The sequence below is a fragment of the Myxocyprinus asiaticus genome, chromosome 24, assembly GCF_019703515.2.
Source record: "Myxocyprinus asiaticus isolate MX2 ecotype Aquarium Trade chromosome 24, UBuf_Myxa_2, whole genome shotgun sequence".
NCBI lineage: Eukaryota > Metazoa > Chordata > Actinopteri > Cypriniformes > Catostomidae > Myxocyprinus > Myxocyprinus asiaticus.
Genome location: NC_059367.1, coordinates 43,135,375 through 43,156,712, shown reverse-complemented (window position 1 = coordinate 43,156,712; position 21,338 = coordinate 43,135,375). Strand labels below are relative to the sequence as shown.

General features: G+C 41.0%; 1 protein-coding gene across 4 annotated transcripts in view; it reads right to left on the bottom strand.

Annotated features, from left to right (window-relative positions):
- LOC127414901 (FYVE, RhoGEF and PH domain-containing protein 3-like) overlaps positions 1 to 21,338 on the bottom strand; it is a 66,424-nt gene that overhangs the window by 9,837 nt on the left and 35,249 nt on the right. For all 4 annotated transcript variants that reach the window (XM_051653287.1, XM_051653288.1, XM_051653289.1 and 1 more), the window contains 11 exons: positions 18,304 to 18,399; positions 17,576 to 17,712; positions 10,568 to 10,724; positions 8,171 to 8,309; positions 5,707 to 5,765; positions 5,273 to 5,419; positions 3,351 to 3,443; positions 3,186 to 3,265; positions 3,032 to 3,062; positions 1,297 to 1,398; positions 127 to 180 (listed from right to left, as the gene is read on the bottom strand). In XM_051653287.1, coding sequence (XP_051509247.1) covers positions 127 to 180; positions 1,297 to 1,398; positions 3,032 to 3,062; positions 3,186 to 3,265; positions 3,351 to 3,443; positions 5,273 to 5,419; positions 5,707 to 5,765; positions 8,171 to 8,309; positions 10,568 to 10,724; positions 17,576 to 17,712; positions 18,304 to 18,399 — 1,095 coding nt within the window. The remainder of the gene's footprint in view (positions 1 to 126; positions 181 to 1,296; positions 1,399 to 3,031; positions 3,063 to 3,185; positions 3,266 to 3,350; positions 3,444 to 5,272; positions 5,420 to 5,706; positions 5,766 to 8,170; positions 8,310 to 10,567; positions 10,725 to 17,575; positions 17,713 to 18,303; positions 18,400 to 21,338) is intronic.

The following is a 21,338-nucleotide window of genomic DNA, read 5'->3' as shown; positions in this document are numbered from 1 at the left end:
ACACACACACACACACACACACACACACACACACAGGTTAACACAGTGTCATCTATCCACATGAAGATCTTCTGTGTGTGTGTGTGTGTGTGTGTGTGTGTGTGTGTGTGTGTGTGTGTGTCTCACCCGCTCATGCTGGGCTCCGTCTGTCTCACATGTGTTTGTGTTAATCACTGGGCTCTGTGTTCAAAAGATGAAATGACATGAGTGTTTGACATCATAATCTGTTTTATACAACAAAGTCATCAGTCTTTGACATTCAGTTTTAGTCAAGTGAATTCACAGGATGACAGTCATAAAGAAAATAGAGCTCTTGATTTAACAGGTTAATTCAGTGCAATGAATCATATGAAAAATAATGCATTAAAAAAATTACGCAATTAATATCCCAAACCCATACATAAATTCTGTAATAAGGAATGTTTCTACAATCAAAGCAATTCAAGCTTGATGTTTTTGTGAATCTGTGTCAGTAGGGGGCAGTCAGCGCGACTCCAGCTGTATATGCAAACTATAGTTTAACTAGACTAGATTTAACTACGTGTAACTTGACACAGTGTCCCAAAAACACAGCGTTTATGACTAAAGACAATGAATATTAGTGAGACGTGATGCAACCAAAGTGAGACACTCCAAAAGTGTCCGTCTGACACATGAGTACATAGACCAACAATTAAAAATAATGCAGACAGAAGTAGGTCAATAATAGTTCAAAGATATAGAAATAAAATAAACTATATTTTGACTTTTAAAGCCAATTTGTATTGTATTGTATTTTAATTACTATATACTAGATTATCCTTATTTGGGGCCTTTCTCTGTAAATATTGATATGCGATTAATTGCTATAAATACGATTAATTGAGACATAATCTAATTAATTTGATTAAAACTTTTAATACATTTTCAGCCCTAAAAGAACTACAAGAGATCAAAAGGATGAAAAAAGAAATTACATTTGTATGAAGCCTTTTTTAAGACATTTAGATTTTTGCATTGTGCCAAATTATTGTAATGCAGATAAATTACAGTAATGAGAACCTAATGAAAATCATCATTGAGAATAATGAGAATTACAAACAAATATAGCATTTAAATCAGCCATATGCATTACAGTTATGAGATTGTTCTTAATTGTCATGAAAATATTGTCAAAATGCATCTTTATCATCCCAAATAGGCTTCATTTTCATGTAAAATATAATTTCTTTCACAAACAATTTCTTATTCTCGCACTATTGATTGCTAGTCTGTAACAGTTGAAGTGAATGGAGTGAGCAATGACTGATGTATTACTGGTGGGTCAGGTGTGTGCTCTTCATCACGGCTGAAGGAGCTGTTGAATGCTTTAAACGTCTCACTGTTCTGCTTGTGCTTCTCAATCGTGGCCAAAATCACCTACAAACACACGAGAGAGAGAGAGAGAGAGAGACAGAGGTGAACTACCAGTAATGAAGACATTTAACTACAGTTAAAGCTATAACTATGCCAAACACTGATGACTGACATTGTATCTGAACTGAAAAGGTCGGAAATAAAGACTGACACCAGCAAACAGTGTGTTGAGTTTTGGATTCATACTGTTTGAAAGTTGTCTTTTGTCTGTGTGTCTATCTGTCATCTCTTTAATTGACATGTAACATGAATACAGTAACACTAAAAAGAATTCCATCTCAAAATATCAAGGCAAGTGTCATTTATTTTAACCTCGTGCGACCACACGGCCTCATGCGAGGACTTGCTATTTTGACTTCGCTATACGCAATGCATAATTTAAATGAATACAAACCGACTGAATACTGTTCACAAGACTCTAGACTGTCATTTAAGAGTCACGTGACACAACAGCACACCGTTGATTTCTGTGAAGCGCTCCTACAGAAGCAGCGTCAACAAAAGTGCCTGTGGTAAGAAATATCTTTACGGTTTTTCACCAAAACCTGTTTGGTTGTAAAGAGGAGAGACTAAAGTTTTGTTTGATATGCCACATTTAAAAAAGAAAATAAATTTTTTCACGAGTCAGCACGCTGATAAACATGATGTCCACATATGTGGATCTCACACCGCATTTCCTCAAAAGTAGAAAAAACATGTTTCAACATTAACACATCTGTGGATCATTTAGCTTCATTTTAAAATACATTTTATAATATTTTATTTTGTTATCACTGTACAATATGATTCTATTCATTAACATTAGTAAATGCATTCCTATATTTACTGTGCATTATCACACTGAGAATAAATGAGTTCATCCAAAAGCTGGAAAATGTTGCTTTCAGAGGCTTTATATAGAGTTAAGGTGCATTTCAAACTGTTCTGAGACCAGTGCAGTCAGACAGAACACTGGAGGTTAAGTCATTCACTAAATAGGGAGCAAGGGAGCATCCTATATCTCTCTATGCATCTAAGTGCATTCACTCCTAAAATCAGATCAAAAGTTCAGTTTCAGGCTGCAGATGATGTTTGGATCACTCAACATGTTTGACAGACATGTGACAATGATAATCAGTACATAGATTCAGAATTTATAATGTATCATTTTATTTTAACATGGTTGGCAGTGACTGGATGATGTTGGACATTACTTTAAATCAGAATTAATTATGCTAATTTCTGATCTATTGTCTGTAATGTCTCAAAAACATGAATAATCAACACTCCTGGAAACATAAACTATTTGCTCTAGAATTTTTTTTGCTTGTTTATTAGGTGCTACTAGTTACAAATCAAAAAGGGAAATGGAAAATGCACACATCAATCACATGGGGGTCTCAGGAGGTTAAAGAAAAATAGCACCAGCACACTTATCAAGCAAAACTTTTCACAAAAATACGTTTGTTAGGTTTGAAATCATAAATCAATAGATATAGTGTTGAAAATGGTGACAAAACATATTGTGACATTTTGTGGTTTAAAGTCATTGCAAAAGTTCTGAGAAAAGCTCAGATGACGCTTTGATATTTATGTATGTAATGCAATGATATTCAGACTGTAAACTGTGCGTGTTTGTGCAAACACAAGAACTCACTTTAATCCAGTTGTCTTTCTCCTCAGCCGTTCTGGAAACAAAAGAAAAACACATTCAGAGTGTCTACATTGCAACAACTCTTATGCAATCTATAAACATACTGTATGTAAAGTGTGTTTTATGGACATATGACGTTTACTGTCTGGTTCTTCACCTGGCCTGCAGCTCCAGAGATCGCTGTTTACCGATGATGGTGAAAGTGTGAAGGATGTTCTGCTTGACGTTCTCCTGAACCTTCAACCATTGAGAGAAAATAAACACATTATGACACACATAAACATGCACACATAAACATGCACACATACGGCTGAAGTCATACCTCCATTCCTGCGATGTCGATTCGCTCTCTGACACTAAACTTCTGTCCCATCAGCCTCAGCTTGGGCACACAATACAGCACCATATTATTGAACTGTCAAACACACACACACACACACACACACACACACAAATACATTAATAGCATCTTCATTCTGCACATGCATTATCAAATACAGGCATTTCACAAAAATACTATCCAACAACAACAACACACACACACATAAAAAAAAAACACTCAGTGCATATTTAAATTTCAGGGTGTTTCTCACACAAAGCTATTGTATTGCTTCAGAAGACCTGCACAAGTCATATTCACTATTTTGACACTGCTTTTTTGTCGTTTTTGGAGCTTGGCAATATAAAGGGGGTCGCACACCAGATGGTGCGTTCTAAAATTCAAAACAACTGTTTTCAATGAAGGTACGCACACCGCCACCGCCACTCGGCAACTGTCAGCGGCACCCAGTTACAACTCAGGAGGCTGCTCAAATTTCTGCCACACCACGGAGCGCAACTCACATATTTTCCATTAAATTCAATCCAAATCATTATCAAAGGACATAGATTATTTACTTTAGCATTCTTCATTCTTAAAGAAGGTAAAAACCTTGCTATCTTTTGTGTGTACTGTCTGCAACCTGAACTGCATCGATGTGCCCCATGATTGATACCTGTGCCCTGTCCTAGCCGCCACGTGGCATGACACTACGGTGCGACCATCTACTTTACTTGTAAGGAAAAAGGTAGAACTTTGGCAAATTTCTCATTTGTGTTTCACAGAAGAAAGTTAGATTGGAACAACATGAAGGTGGCTAAGTGAGAAATTAAAATGTTTCCTTTTAAGTGTACTATCCCTTTAAGATTTGGTTTCAAGAAGTCAAAAACCATGATTCAAAAACAAATCAGTTTCAAATCTTTTTAGATTTGAAAAAAAATATATATTTAAGAAATATTTTACCAACAAATTATAATTCTCCCATCATTTACTCACCTTCATGCTCTCTCGTATGACTTTCTTTCTTCTGCTGAACACAAACGAAGATATTTTGTAGGATGTATGAGGTGCTTTTGTCCAAACATGTGAATAAATCCATACAATATAAGTCAATGGGGTCCAAAACTTTCAAGCTTCAAAAAGGACATAAAGGCAGCACAAGGGTAATCCATATGACTCCAGTGGTTTAGTCCATATTTTCTGAAGCAATATGATCGGTTTCGGGTGAGAAACAGAACAAAATGTAACTCCTTTTTTTTTTTACTATAGATCTCGACATCTGCAGTCTCCTTGGCACATTCCTTGCACTTGATGCATGTGCAGAGTGCTGTACACAAACCAGACACAGTGTTGCCAGGTTCACAGTGATTACACCCAGTTGGGCTATTTGGGAAATTCAGATAAGAGTTAAAATGATAGAGTCATGGATTGAGTTTTTTTGGGATACTTTTAAAATGTACCGTGGTTGCCCAATGGGTTAATGGTAAACACTAGAAAATGAAAATGCAATGTCTTATTGATGTATAATCGTACCATATTAAGGACCTGGCAACCGTGTGCAGTGTCAAAGTATCACCATCTTAAAGCCTGCACTGTGTTCCAGTTGAGCCAGTTGTCAAGATGTAAAGGGGAAAAGGACTAATATTTTGACCTGTTTCTCACCCAAAGCAATCATATGACTTCAGAAGGATTTGTATGGATTAACTTTATGCTTACTTTATTCACTTGGACCCCATTCACTTGCATTGTATGGACAAGAACACCTCACATACCCTTCAAAATATCTTTGTGTTCCACAGAAGAAAGTAAGTCATATGAGATGGCATGAGGGTGTTAATTTTCATTTTTAGGTGAACTATCCCTTTAACTGATCCCTTAAACTCCTGATTGATAAAAAGTCTTAAATGTCTAAATGATGTTCGCACCACATAGAGGTATCTGTCCTGAGCAGTGCCGTTCTTAGCAGACATCTTCTTGATGTGTCCTTCCTTAATGAGTTCATTAGCTGGATTAACAATGTCCTCCTCGCCACCTAACCTCTCATACACCTCCAACAGCTTGTGCATCTTCTCCTGCACAAACACACACACACACACACACAGAGAGAGAGAGAGAGAGAGAGAGAGACGCATATGTCATTATTTGCCTTATCTCTCACAAACTCATGAAATGAGAAGAAGAACTGTGACTGGCCACATGAAACACACAGATAGAGAAGTGAGAGTGATATCGAGCACTTTCACCCAAGGGAAAACACAGACTGGAAATGGAAATATTATGTCTTGTCTGTCAGATAGAAATACAAATAGATAGAAATAGAGTGAGACATAGAAGGAAGAAAGAAGAATATCACTCGAACCATTTTTCTGATGGCAGCGTTGGAGTGGTTTGCAGCGGTGGAGATCAACTCAAGAGCATCTGAAAGACACAGGAAGAGTTCAAACATCAAATTCTGATTAGAAGAGCCACATTTAACCCTTTCTTGGTCTTGTGGGTCATTTTGACCTGTTTTTCAAAATGGTTCTAAATGAGTCCAAAAGTTCTGCTAGACCACAGAAGGGTTAAAGTCGAAGTAAAATAGCAATTATACATGCTCATCACCTTACATGTGACCCACGAAGGGGTTTATATTGCGATAATAACCACTTGACTAAACATTATTCTGCTTATTACATGGCTACTTGCCAATTAAATGGACATGGACATACTGTAAATATTGAAATATTGATGTTGAGTTAAAATTATGAGGTGATATGAGGGACACATAACTAGCACAGCCATGTAAGAAATCAGTTTCCTGGGATATTGGTCAATTATCCAGTTAATTAGAGTGCTGTCGATTTAACACGTTAATTTAGTCAGATTAAATAAAAACTAACATGTTAAAAAAATTTACGCAATTAATCATGCCACCAGACTTTTGATTTAAACTACATAAAAAAGTGCATGTTTTCCTACCACCAGAGCAATTCAAGCTTGAAATACAGAGTTCATGTTTTTACGAGGTGTGTCAGCAGGGGGCAGTTGGCCTGCCTCAACAAACCTCACAAGCAGCGCAAACACAGAATGAGAGTTGCTCAAACATGACACTTTCTTGACAGCTGGACAAAATATAGTATATTTAGAATTATTTTAATTATGTCTATATTCAATTCTTTTTCTAAGCAGATATTGATACACTATATTGCCAAAAGTATTCGCTCATCTGCCTTTAGACGCATATGAACTTAAGTGACATCCCATTCTTAATCCATAGGGTTTAATATGACATCGGCCCACCCTTTGCAGCTATAACAGCTTCAACTCTTCTGGGAAGGCTTTCCACAAGGTTTAGGAGTGTGTTTATGGGAATTTTTGACCATTCTTCCAGAAGCGCATTTGTGAGGTCAGACACTGATGTTGGACGAGAAGGCCTGGCTCGCAGTCTTCGCTCTAATTCATCCCAAAGGTGCTCTATCGGGTTGAGGTCAGGACTCTGTGCAGGCCAGTCAAGTTCTTCCACACCAAACTCGCTCATCCATGTCTTTATGGACCTTGCTTTGTGCAGTCATGTTGGAACAGGAAGGGGCCATCCCCAAACTGTTCCCACAAAGTTGGGAGCATGGAATTGTCCAAAATCTCTTGGTATGCTGAAGCATTCAGAGTTCATTTCACTGGAACTAAGGGGCCAAGCCCAGCTCCTGAAAAACAACCCCACACCATAATTCCCCCTCCACCAAACTTCACAGTTGGCACAATGCAGTCAGACAGGTACCGTTCTCCTGGCAACTGCCAAACCCAGACTCGTCCATCAGATTGCTAGATAGAGAAGCGTGATTCGTCACTCCAGAGAACGCGTCTCCACTGCTCTAGAGTCCAGTGGCAGCGTGCTTTACACCACTGCATCCGACGCTTTGCATTGCACTTGGTGATGTATGGCTTGGATGCAGCTGCTCGGCCATGGAAACCCATTCCATGAAGCTCTCTACGCACTATTCTTGAGCTAATCTGAAGGCCACATGAACTTTGGAGGTCTGTAGCGATTGACTCTGCAGAAAGTTGGCGACCTCTGCGCACTATGCGCCTCAGCATCCGCTGGCCCCGCTCTGTCATTTTACGTGGCCTACCACTTCGTGGCTGAGTTGCTGTCATTCCCAATCGCTTCCACTTTGTTATAATACCACTGACAGTTGACTGTGGAATATTTAGTAGCGAGGAAATTTCACGACTGGACTTGTTGCACAGGTGGCATCCTATCACAGTACCACGCTGGAATTCACTGAGCTCCTGAGAGCGGCCCATTCTTTCACAAATGTTTGTAGAAGCAGTCTGCATGCCTAGGTGCTTCATTTTATACACCTGTGGCCATGGAAGTGATTGGAACACCTGCATTAAATTATTTGGATGGGTGAGCGAATACTTTTGGCAATATAGTGTATATGCAATTAATTGGATTTGGCATGTTATGTCATTCATTTTATTAAAAATTTTAATTGATTGGCAGCCCTAATTAATTCATATTATTCATTTAGGGGTTTGAGTCCTATTCGTGTCATGCCTAACACACCTTAATTGATGTAAACAGAGTATTCCAGGTTAGTTAGACTTAACAGGTCAGTTTGTAAAAAAGGAAACACATATGCATGCAGTAGTGCATTTACAATGAAAGCCTCTGAGGTAACATTTCAGCATCACAATAAACTTCGCTAAATGCAAATAAATTAGAGCATTTCTATTGACTGTGTGGTTGTAGTTTTATAGTATGAGAGGGGGAAGTAACAGAGTAACAACACACATAAACACACACACACCACTTATGTGTTTTTAACATGTTTTGAACTCACTCTGAGCGTCTTTTCGGTCTGGAGCACTGTCCGGCAGTTTCTTCAAGTAATCTTTCAGAAGGAGCTCATAACGGGGAATACGCTGCACTGGCTCCAACATATGATGCTGCAACGTCAAGTTACCACACACATCCTGCTTCTGTACACACACACAAACACACACACACACACACACACGCACAGGTTTTCAGAGAGCAGTTTTGAGACAGAGGGTCTGTTCGAAAACCTAGTGAGCTGTCTACGGAGGTGATATTTTAAGACATCATAAGCACGCTTCCAAAGTGAAGGCTGTTCCATTAGGTAGGTACTTTAATTATGCTGCCTCAAAAAATATCTTATTTCGGACAAATTCTAACGTAGCATCGTATGCATCCTTCTCCGGGTAGGCGATCCCAGAATGCACCATGATTCGCTTGGTGGAAAAATACATTTAAGATGTATTCAAGAATATACTTACAGTATAATCCACTCTATAATCCACTCTTTCACCCAAAATGTGCATATGCTATGTATATTTATGGTCATTAGAGTACTGCATCATTCCTCTCAGGTCACCTGTATTGTAATCAGTTGCGAATAGGGATGCACCAAAATTTTGGCTGCTGAAAGTGGCATAAAAAGGTTGAAAATATTGGCTGAAAATTTGAACAGAAACTGTTCACAGGTAGAAAATTCTTGTTTGTATTGTAATTTAAAGTTCACATCCCCAGAAGTGAAGTGATCGCTCTTTTGGTCATTAGCGCATTAATGAGCATTTTCCAGTGCTCAGATAATGTGTGTTATTGTGAGTCATAGCCGTTACAGTCAAGCTCCAGTTTAACATTAAAGAAGCATAAAAGCACCATTAAATTAGTCCATATGGCTCACGCATTATATTCAAAGTCTCTTAAAGCCATTCAATAGTTTTGTGAATCACAAAAGATGCATTTAATTAATAAATAGACAGTGTGTATGCACTTCAGTAAATGAGCGCTGCACTGTTGTTGACACACACACACACACAGCACGCACATGGCTTGTGTTGCGCTGCTGTTTTTAGCGCTGTGGCACACAATATTTGAGTGCTCCACATGATCTCAGATGAAGATGCTTGACAGTTCAGTTTGCTTTAAACATACATTGAGAATGAGCATTTCACCTGATGAGAAGCATAATAAAACTACTGTGAACTCACCTACAGACAGAAACTCTAAGTTCATACTGGAGTGTTCCGCCAAAATAAAAGCCAGAGGGGTTTAAAGTTAAGATATTACGACTGAAATTGTTTTAATGTATAATGTAACTATATTATTATTATTATTATTATTATATTTTTACTCACTGAGCATTTTATTTAGGCTAGGACTATGGTCCTAATAAAATGCCTGACGTGTTCTTCTGCTGTTGTAGCCCATCCTCCTCAAGGTTTGACATGTTGTGCATTCTGAGATGCTATTCTTTTCACTACAATTGTACAGAGCAGTTATCTGAGCTACCGTAGACTTTGTCAGTTCGAACTATTCTGGCCATTCTCTGTTGACCTCTCTCATCAACAAAGCGTTTCCGTCCACAGAACTGCTGCTCACTGGATGTTTTTTGTTTTTGGCACCATTCTGAGTAAATTCTGAAGACTGTTGAGCATGAAAATCCCAGGAGATCAGCAGTAACAGAAATACTCAAACCAGCCCGTCTGGTACCAACAATCATGCCACAGTCCAAATCACTGAGATCACATTTTTTCCCCATTCTGATGGCTGAAGCTCCTGACCTGTATCTGCATGATTTTATACATTGCACTGCTGCCATACGATTGGCTGATTAGATAATCGCATTAATAAGTAGGTGTACAGGTGTTCCTAATAAAGTGCTCAGTGAGTGTATAACAAATTACAATAATATAAATTGACTGAGTACAAATGAGATCCACTAAAGAATTCATTCCACATTCCAGGTCCAACTACAATGTGAAAAATAAAATGAACTGGCTTCATTTTCACTGGAATTACTGTTCATTTTGCTGCTGTGTTATCCAGTAGAGTAGTTAACAATAAAGGTTTTATTTAATATTTTTTTGTCTCCTCTATTTTATATATTTTTTTAAACATTTTTGGTGCATCCCTAATAATAACATTTAGAATTTAAATATTCCAACAAAGATTAATTTAAAATAATCATTTTCGGCTCAGTGAGTCCAGAATTTTGGGCATCAGCGCATTTCAAGTTATGAGATGAGTCTCTCGTGAGGAGCGCTATTTGAAAGACACACACAGTTGCTACCTGAATGTTTCCATAGAAGACAGCTGATTATGTAGGCATGAGACAGTAATGAAGCTCATTAAGTTTTGGAACAGACCCAAAGTCACAGTCTAATATACAGGAAGTGAAATCATCTGTAGTGTGTAGTACACAGGCTCTGACCTGGATGTTTTGTACGACACTTTTGAAGTGAGTGGAGCGCTGCGTCCATGTGCTCACCAGCTCCATAGCCCGATCAAAGTTCTTCACATACTCGCCGTACATCTTCAGAAACGGGGCTAATTTCTGCAGGATGTCCCCAATGCGAGGATTACAGCTCCTGACACGCACACACACACACACACATGTTTTAAATGGTGGTTACAATAGCATTGGTATTTATTTTATTTTATTTTATTTTAAGGAAAAAAAATCTACACTTGCTAAACTGTTTAAAGATCAAAGCAACACACACACTCTGCAAAAATCTCCCAAATGGAAGATGGCATCTGCAAGCAAATTATACTTTTAACTTCACTTTCTGAGCCATTTTTTCAATGACTTTAAAGCAACTTTTTAAGTGTCTTACCACCACACAAACTACACAAGCAGTGTTGGGGAAGCTATGTTGAAACTGTGTCTTCTCATGCTACTCATAACTTAAAGTAGATAAAATACAGTCAAGTAGTTAGCTACACTACAAGCTACTAGCAAAAGGTATTTAAAGACAAAAATGTTTTTTAGATATTTAACAATCATATGATCTCATTTAATTCTGAAATCAGTTCTGAATTACAGATTACCCTAGTAATTATTAAGGGTGACATTCCCTTATGGAAATTAACCATGGTTTTACTACAGTAACTATAGTTGAACTATGGTATTTGCAGCAAGACCATGGTAACCACAAAATTAACCATGGTTACTACAGTCTACTACAATATTACTATAGTAAAATCATGGTTACTTTTTGTAAGGGTTTAAACAAATAGGGTGACAATATTAAATTAAACATAAATGTATATCAAATAAAAGCTAATAAACTAGAAAACACCCTATTTTTTATAACTGAATCAAAATATAGTGATAAACAGTACTACAGTTTATAATTCATTTAAAAAGAAGAAGAAAAGTCTATTTAAGGCTGTGTGGGGTTCAAGTGAATCAGTAAATAATTTACGTTAATTCATTCATTCACATGAACCGTCCAAAAGAATTGAATCATTTAAATGAATCAGAGTTCTCAATGCTAAATATAAGAGAATAGTTCATTTAAACCAGTTCATTTACATGAACTATCCAAAAAAAAAAAAAAAAAAAAAAAAAAAACGATTCACTTAAATGATTCAGTTTTCTCAGTGCCACATGATCAGAATCAGAATCAGAATCAGCTTTATTGCCAAGTATGCTTACACATACAAGGAATTTGTCTTGGTGACAGGAGCTTCCAGTGTACAACCATACAAAAACAATACAAAAACAGCAGCAAGACATAGATAATAATACAAAATAATTATACACATACGTACATACACACACAGACACACACATACATACATACACACATACACATACGTAGAGCAATCTAATACAAATCTGTTATCTATTATGTACAGTGCAAATACAAACCTGTTATGTACAGTGCAAATGTTTTTTTGTTTTTTGTTTTCAGAGGAATGAAATGGCAGAAGAGGTTGGATGTGTTGGATAAATATAAAAAAGACTAAACTGTGTACTGCACATAGATATTGCTCAATGGGGCAGTTTTAACTGTTCATGAGATGGATAGCCTGGGGGAAAAAACTGTTCCTGTGCCTGACGGTTCTGGTGCTCAGAGCTCTGAAGCGTCAGCCAGAAGGCAACAGTTCAAAAAGGTAATGGGCAGGGCGAGTGGGGTCCAGAGTGATTTTTCCAGCCTTTTTCCTCAATCTGGAAGTGTATAGTTCTTGAAGGGGGCAGGGGGCAACCAATAATCCTCTCAGCAGTCCAAACTGTCCTTTATAGTCTTCTGATGTCTGATTTCGTAGCTGAACCAAACCAGACAGTTACTGAAGTGCAGAGGACAGACTCAATGACTGCTGAGTAGAACTGTATCAGCAGTGCCTGTGGCAGGTTGAACTTCCTCAGCTGGCGAAGGAAGTACAACCTCTGCTGGGCCATTTTTCACAATGGAATCAATGTGGGTCTCCCACTTCAGGTCCTGTGAGATGGTAGTGCCCAGGAACCTGAATGACTCCACTGCTGCCACAGTGCTGTTTAGAATGATGTGGGGGGTCAGTGTTGGGGTGTTCCTCTTGAAGTCCACAATGATCTCCACCGTTTTGAGCGTGTTCAGCTCAAGGTTGTTTTGACTGCACCAGACAGCCAGCTGTTCAACCTCCCTTCTGTATGCAGACTCATCGTCATCTCAGATGAGGCCGATGACAGTAGTGTCGTCTGCAAACATCAGGAGCTTGATAGAGGGGTCCTTGGCGATGCAGTCATTGGTGTAGAGGGAGAAGAGTAGTAGCTCAGTGGTAACATACGCTGGCTACCACCCCTGGAGTTCACTAGCTCGCTAATTCGAATCCCAGGGCATGCTGAGTGACTCCAGCCTGGTCTCCTAAGCAACCAAATTGGCCTGGTTGCTAGGGAGGGTAGAGTCACATGGTGTAACCTCCTCGTGGTCGCTATAATGTGGTTCGTTCTCAGTGGGGCACATGGTGAGTTGAGTGTGGTTGCCGCGGTGGATGGCGTGAAGCCTCCACACGTGCTATGTCTCCGTGGCAGTGATAACATGATAAGATGCGTGAGTTGATGGTCTCAGACGTGGAGGAAACTGGGATTCGTCCTCCACCACCCAGACTGAGGCGAATCACTACACGACCACGAGGACTTAAAAAAGCACATTGGAAATTGGGCATTCCAAATTGGGAGAAAAAGGGGAAAAACATCAACAAAACAAAAAGGTCTTTTAAGCCCTAATGTTCCCTATCTGTCACTCACTCTACGTTGTGTCGATGTTGTGACACTAGGGGTCACCCTTGGGAGCCCCAAACACCCCTGATCTTTGGAATTTGCATGCCACTCCCCCAGACATACGGGTATAAAAGGAGTTGGCTTGCTCATTCAGATTTTCTCTTCGGAGCCAAGCGGTTGTGTTTCAGCGAGATGAATTCACCTCTGCAAAGCTGTTGGATTTATGGCACATTACAGCGGCCCCTCTTGCACCGGTAGAGTGCACAGAATGCCCCTGGGCGCTTCAGCAGACTAAAAGAGTATATTCTTCCTCTGAAAGAGTATATTTTCCTTCTAAAAGAGTGGCACTCACAGAGAGGGTCTTTTTAAAGATTTCTTTCTGTTTGTGTATAATTCCTGGTTGCGGTCATTACATCTCCGCTTCCGATGGCCACTATCGCTGTCTTACGTGCTTGGGCGCTACCCACATGGAGACGATATTCGTGGATGGGTCATTTTCTCACTGCTAGAGCACGACCATGGCAACGTTGCGGTAGCGGCTTTCCTTCCTCAGAGGGAAAGCCACCCCAGCGGCTCCCCGCCGCGGTCCTTCTACCTACGGGTTTGAGGTCGCGTCGGTTAGCACTTGGAGCGATTTGGGGATTCCAATGGAAGTTGCTCCGCCGGGTGACCCCCCCACGGACCTCCCATTCCCCAGCACGCTCGTTCACCCCGCTGGGATGAAACTGCCGGCTCGTCTCAGGGCGAGTTCGCGATCTCATTCGGCGATCACAGCATCGGAGAGTGGGCTGGTCCAGTCTGACGCCAAGGACTTGACTGGGCTCCCACCTTCATGTGCGGTCGCCCAGTCGCAGGCCGACGTGGAGCTGGCTTGACGATTGTTTCCTGGGCTCGGAGCCCTGCTCACGGCCGCACCCTGCCCCGGTCCCTTTCTTCCCAGAGGTGCATGATGAGCTCACTTGTGCCAACAAAATGCCACCACCTGGCAGAACCGTCCAAGACTCCCATCCAGGGCCTGTAGGCTTACATTGTCACAGGCGACTAAGGCCTACAATGCCGCTGGACAGGCCACCTCTGCCCTGTATGCCATGGCTCTCCTGTAAGTGCACCACGCCAAGGCACTGAGAGAACTGCATGAGGGTAGTTCTGACCCGGGATTGATGCAGGAGCTGCGCTCGGCGACCGTCACGGCGCGGTCTCTCGGGCAAAAACGCATTTTAGCGAGTGTCCGGCATCCAGATTGGTTTGCGGTGGTAGACCTGAAGGACTCGTACTTCCACGTCTCGGTTTTACCTCCAGGCAAGCCCTTCCTGTGGTTTGCTTTCGAGGGCCGGGCGTACCAGTACAAGGTCCTCCCCTTCGGACTGTCCCTGTCACCTCGTGCCTTCACGAAAGTCACAGAGGTAGCCCTTGCCCAGCTAAGGGGAATGGACATCCGCATCCTCAACTATCTTGATGACTGGCTGATTCTAGCTCACTCTTGGGATTTGTTGTGTGCACACAGGGACTTGGTGCTCAGCCACCTCAGCCGGCTGGGGCTACGGGTCAACTGTGAAAAGAGCAAGCTCTCCCCGGTTTAGAGCATCTCTTTTCTCGGTATGGAGTTAGACTCAGTCTCTATTATGGCACGCCTCACGAGTGAGCGCACGCAGTCGGTGCTGAACTGTCTGAAGGCGTTCAGGCGGAGAACGGTGGTCCCACTGAAACAATTTCAGAGGCTCCTGGGGCATATGGCATCCTCGGCGGCAGTCACATGATGCATATGATGCATATGAGACCGCTTCAGCACTGGCTTCAGACTCAAGTCCCAAGATGGGCATGGAGCCATGGGGCACATCGCATGGCCATCATGCCGATCTGCCACCGCCTGTTCAGCCCTTGGACAGACCTTGCATCATGCAAAGTCAGGGAGGACGAGGAGCAGGTCGTCCTAGTAGCACCTTACTGGCCCACGCAGACTTGGTTCTCGGACCTCATGCTCCTCACGACAGCACCCCCCTGGCGAATTCCCCTGAGGAAGGACCCTCTTTCTCAGGGACAGGGCACCATCTGGCACCCACGACCAGACCTCTGGAATCTCCACGTCTGGCCCTTGGACGGGACCACCTGTGGAGGTAGACACGATCACTCAGGCTAGGGCTCCCTCTACGAGGCGCCTGAATGCTTTGAAGTGGCATCTGTTCGCTAAGTGGTGTTCTTCCCGACGCGAAGACCCCCAGAGATGTGCAGTCGGGTCAGTGCTTTCCTTCCTGCAGGAGAGGCTGGAGGGGCAGCTGTCCCCCTCCACCTTGAAGGTGTACAAGGCCGCTATAGCGGCACACCATGATGCAGTTGACGGCAAGTCTCTTGGGAAGCACGACCTGGTCATCAGGTTCCTTAGAGGCGCGAGGAGGCTGAATCCTCCCAGACCGCGTCTCGTACCCTTGTGGGACCTCTCCGTGGTCCTTCGGGGCCTATGGGGAACTCCATTTGAGCCCCTGGAGTCAGTTGAGATAAAGGCACTCTCTTTGAAGACTGCCCTCCTGACTGTGCTCACTTCCATTAAGAGGGTAGGGGACCTGCAGGTGTTCTCTGTTGGCAACACGTGCCTGGAAACTCGTTGCCGGCCCAGTACGTGTGCTAACTTGGCCCTGTACTGGGGTAGGTGCTCCACATGCGCTGGTTGCCCATATGTAACCCTGTGTTATGTATCTTCCGCGAGACGGTTCCCCCGTTGGTGAACTCTCATCTTCCTTGGGCAGAGGCCCCTCTGCCCCCGGTCGCCGTGTTTGTAGAGCTCCTCCCCCCCTGGTTAGGACCTACCACGGGGACTTCTCCACATGAGACACTGCTGACAATACTCAGTAAGACCATGTGACGTATTTCCACACAATTTCCTCCCCCTTGGGCAGGGTGTGGTCCCTTCCCCCTTGGGAGTGACACCACCCCGACGCGGACACTATATGGCCCCCAGCTGAACAATTTTTCCTTTTGGGGAGAAGAAAGAGAAGAGGCCGCGGCTGGGGCAGCTGGTCCCCATTTTTTGGGCAGTCGACTTGTCCCCGAGGTGCAGGGGACCGTACGATGCTCGTAAGAGCATTGGGGGAGGTTATATGACGGCTGGGTGCACTGGCCACGAGGCACACAATGGTCTGCCCGTCTCACACCGCCAGTTCACGTAACACAGTTCAGCTAGTTGTGGCATTTTGTATAGGGACCCCTAGTGTCACTACATCAACACAACGTTGAGTGAGTGACAGATAGGGAACGTCCTGGTTACTTTCGCAACTTCCGTTCCCTGATGGAGGGAACGAGACGTTGTGTCCCTCCTGCCACAACACGGAACTACCCGCTGAAATGGCCTGGACCTTGTCTTGGCTCGGCACAAAACCTGAATGAGTGGTTGCATGCCAGCTCCTTTTATACCCGTATGTCCGGGGGAGTGGCATGCAAATTCCACTTGCCAAAGAGGTGTTTGGGGCTCCCAAGGGTGACCGCTAGTGTCACTACATCGACACAACGTCTCGTTCCCTCCATCAGGGAACGGAGGTTACGAAAGTAACCAGGACGATTTACGGACAAAGCTAGTTTTCCTTCTGTGTAAAATCTGTACTCTTTTAATGTAAATAAATAAATAAATGGTTAGTTAACTGATTATTTCCTGAATAAAAATAAAATCCATGATTCAAGTAAAACCTTACGTACTTTATTAGACACAAATAAATAAACAAGGCAATCCCTTAAAGTAGTCAGCTTTAATATTTCAGAATTGAATTAGTCTTATTCAGAGTTTATTAAACTAACCAGCTGCAGATAAAGAACTATTACCAAAAAAAAAAAAAAACTTGACTTGGACTTGGACTTGGACTTGGACATCAGGGACTTGTGAACATGTCTGTCGATTATAACTGCCCATGTAAACGTACTCATTGTACGCAAATTGCGTTGGGCACTCTTGGTGTCCAAGACGTTAGAAGTAGCCGAGTACTGGTATTTTTCATATAAACATAATGTTAAAACATTTATATAACATACAAATATAAATTAAATGTCAACTGCAGAAGGGGAGGAGGTGATTAGTTTATTACAATTCTAATGATCATAATAGTTATAAAATATTATAAATACATGTATTATAATTATTATCATTATTTTACATTTCAGACATTTCAGACCGGACATGAGATATGAAGTAGATAAACAGGGCAACACAAAGTTTTGTGTGTGTGTGTGTGTGTGTGTGTGTGTTCTCACCACTCCTGTGTGATGCGTGTGTGTAGTTCAGGCAGCAGGAACTGATGATGAAAACGGTGAATGCAGGAGATGTTGGAGAAGATTCCTGTGATGACATCAGCAGGGATGCCTGACTCTGTCAGACGAGCACAGAACACCTACACACACACACACACACACACACATACACAGATGAGAGAGAGAAAGGCTAAAGGATCAGTTTGAACCAAGAACCAAAGTCAGGAGATGAAACAGACTGAGGAGGAAACAGGAAGTAATATGAACACAAGAAAAACAGTGTGTGAGCTATAATGCAACGTACATGAGTAATCTGTCAAATAAAGGAGAAATTGGAGAAAAGTGTGTGAGTGTGTGTGTGTGTGTGAGTGTGAATGTGTGTGTGTGTGTGGGGGGGGGGGGGGGGGGCAGGTTTAAGTGGTTTACGAGGACTTTTTTTTAGGTTACAAACTGGTAATTACAAGGGTATTATGCTATAAATGTGGTTTATGAGGACATTTCTATGTCCCCATAATTTAAATCGCTTAAAAAACATACTAAACAATGTTTTATTGAAAATGTAAAAATGCAGAAAGTTTTTTGTGAGGGTTAGGTTTAGGGTTAGGGTTAGGGGAAAGAATCTATAGTTTGTACAGTATAAAAATCATTATGTCTATGGAGAGTCCTCATAATGATAGCTGCACCAACATGTGTGTGTGTGTGTGTGTGTGTGTGTGTGTGTGTTTTGTCACCTGGTCCAGCAGATTGAGTCTTTTGACATATGCTTCTTCTGTTTGAAGCAACTCTTTAGCAATATTCAACAACTTCTGAGAGTCACACTGCAAACCCTGAGAGAGACACAGAGAGAGAAAGAGGTCAATGTGGTGCTTGATGCTTGTGTTGAAGGACCTTAAAACCCACAACAGCCTAAAAAACTCCTAACATGAGCATGAAAAGTCATCAAAACAATGAAATAACACAAAACAAAGTATGCTTAATCTCTGCACAATCTATTCATTCTTTCAAGCAACTTCATGAGTATTGAAGGAGTTCACATGTGCTGTATGTTGGAACTTTTCACTATCCTCTTCAACTCATCCATTTCAGATAATGTATTGCATTTTTAATTTTTCAAACAAATTCATATGTAGACACAATTTACATCTGCAAAACTGTTTTCAAGCATTTAAGTATATCCGTTTGGATCAAAAGGCTTCTAAAATCATAGGAAACAAATTCGGTCAGGTGTGTCCAAACTTTCAACTGGTACTGTTTCAATAGAACTGGAACTTTCTTCACCAACTAACAAAATCAAATGTTTCTTTCAGTGTTTTAACTGTTATACAAGTGGTTCCCAAACTGGGTGGGGGGATACGGAATCTCTGCCCAGTTCAATATTTTAATGGCCACCAATGTTAAAAGAACTGACTCAATTCAGTACCTGTGCGCTGTTTGACTACAGCTGGCTGTTTTCTAATGCCCACATGCATATGTCTGTGTGCGCTCTATAGAGCTCAACAGTCTGGTTCCGGAAGTAAATCCTTTTTGCAATCGAGTCGGTCTGCCTTCACCCTTAAACTACTTATATATTTGTACATATTGGAATTTTGCAAACAAAGATTTTTAGAAGAATAGTAATCCAAGTAATCCATAAGACTCCAGTGGTTTAGTCCATATTTTCAGAAGCAATATGATAGATGTGCGTGAGAAACAGATCAATATTTAAATCCTTTTTTACTATATATTCTCCTCACTGCCCAGTAGGTGGCGATATGCACAAAGAATGTGAATTGCCAAAAATAAAAGAAGAAGAAAGCGAAAGTGGAGATTTATAGTAAAAAAGGACTTAAATATTGATCTATTTCTCATCCACACCTATCATATCACTTTGGAAGATATGGATTTAAACACTGGAGTCTTATGGATTTCTTTAATGCTGCCTTTAAGTGATTTAGGACCTTCAAAGTTCTGGTCACCATTCACTTGTATTGTATGGACCTACAGAGCTGAAATATGTTTCTAAAAACCTTCATTTGTGTTCAGAAAATTAAAGAAAGTCATACACATCTGGGATGGCATGAGGGTGAATAAATGATGAGAGAATTTTAATTTTTTGGTGAACTATCCCTTTAAGTACACAGACCTTTTAAGTATCTTTGTCTTTTTGTCTGCTTTTCAAATAATTTTGCTTAAAATCAAAGTTTGTAATGCTGTGATTCACCTCGGAGCTGGTTGCTTTGGTTCATGGCACACAACTCTTTTATGAAGGATTTTATGAAAAGCATGTTCAAAAAATGTATGGTAAAAATACTTCCAGAACCCAGACAGCTGAAAAAGTGGGCACTGTTGAACTCTATTCCCATTAGCTTGTGTCCCATGGTACAGTAAATCAGCAATATTGGCAAGAAAAAATGAAAAGCACTCACTGACCTCGGCTGGATAACTCCAGTGACTGTAAGCCCAATACATTTCAATGACAGGTTTGCTTTTCAGTCAAACTCTGACTCTATCGAATCAGTATTTATGTATATCTAATGATAACACAGAAAAGATTATGTCAATAATTTAAAGTAGATTTATTTTGCATTAGATTACTTTTTTAATGTTTTTATATTATGCTTTTTTTATTAGGGGTTCAAGCGCTTAGTGCTGAAACCCTATTGTAATTGTTACGATTTTTATTATTAGGGGTTCAAGCGCTTAGTGCTGAAACCCTATTGTAATTGTTAAGATTTTTATGGGTTCAAGCGCTTAGTGCTGAAACCCTATTGTAATTGTTAAGATTTGTATTATTAGGGGTTCAAGCGCTTAGCGCTGAAACCCTATTGTAATTGTTAAGATTTTTATGGGTTCAAGCGCTTAGTGCTGAAACCCTATTGTAATTGTTAAGATTTGTATTATTAGGGGTTCAAGCGCTTAGCGCTGAAACCCTATTGTAATTGTTAAGATTTTTAGGGCTTCAAGCGCTTAGTGCTGAAACCTTATTATAATTGTTAAGATTTTTAGGGGTTCAAGCGCTTAGTGCTGAAACCCTATTGTAATTGTTACGATTTGTATTATTAGGGGTTGAAGCACTTAGCGCTGAAACCCTATTGTAATTGTTACGATTTTTATTATTATTATTATTATTCCGCCATAAAACTGATCGGGCAGAGCAAACCGTAAGGCCTAGAGACTTGAAATTTGGTCAGATGGTAGTAGTATTGCTTGCTACTCAGAAACACGGACTTGGCCAAATCGGTCAATAAGGTGCGCCACAGCGATCAAAAACGCGAAACTGCTCATAACTCCTATACCGTTTGTCATAGACTCAAGTGCTTTATACCATTGGAATCCTTGGCTCAAACCAAACAAAACGTATATCTCCAATTTCCGAAAAATTTTCCGCCATCTTGGATTTTTCATAAAACCTACTTTTGCGAACTAGTCCTAGGTTTTTTTATCCGATCGCCAAACAATTCTATGGAGTCTCAATATCAAAAGTTATCAAAAAAAGTTTGAACTTTCGACTCGAGGTAGCTACAGTATCCGAAAACATCGGAAGTAGGAATGGCCAATTTTACGTAAATGGCTATAACTCTTAAAGGAAATGAGATATCTTCACCAAACTTGGCATGCTTATGTAAGAGGTGCGATTTTGCCATATGGTGGCGCTATAATACCAAAAAAACTGTTGTAACTATGAAACCGTTAATCCTATTGACTTCAAAATTTGCATACATTGTCTTTGTCTCAGCTGCCATCATTGTCTATATGGACATTCATGTATGTTGAAAAACATGGCCGC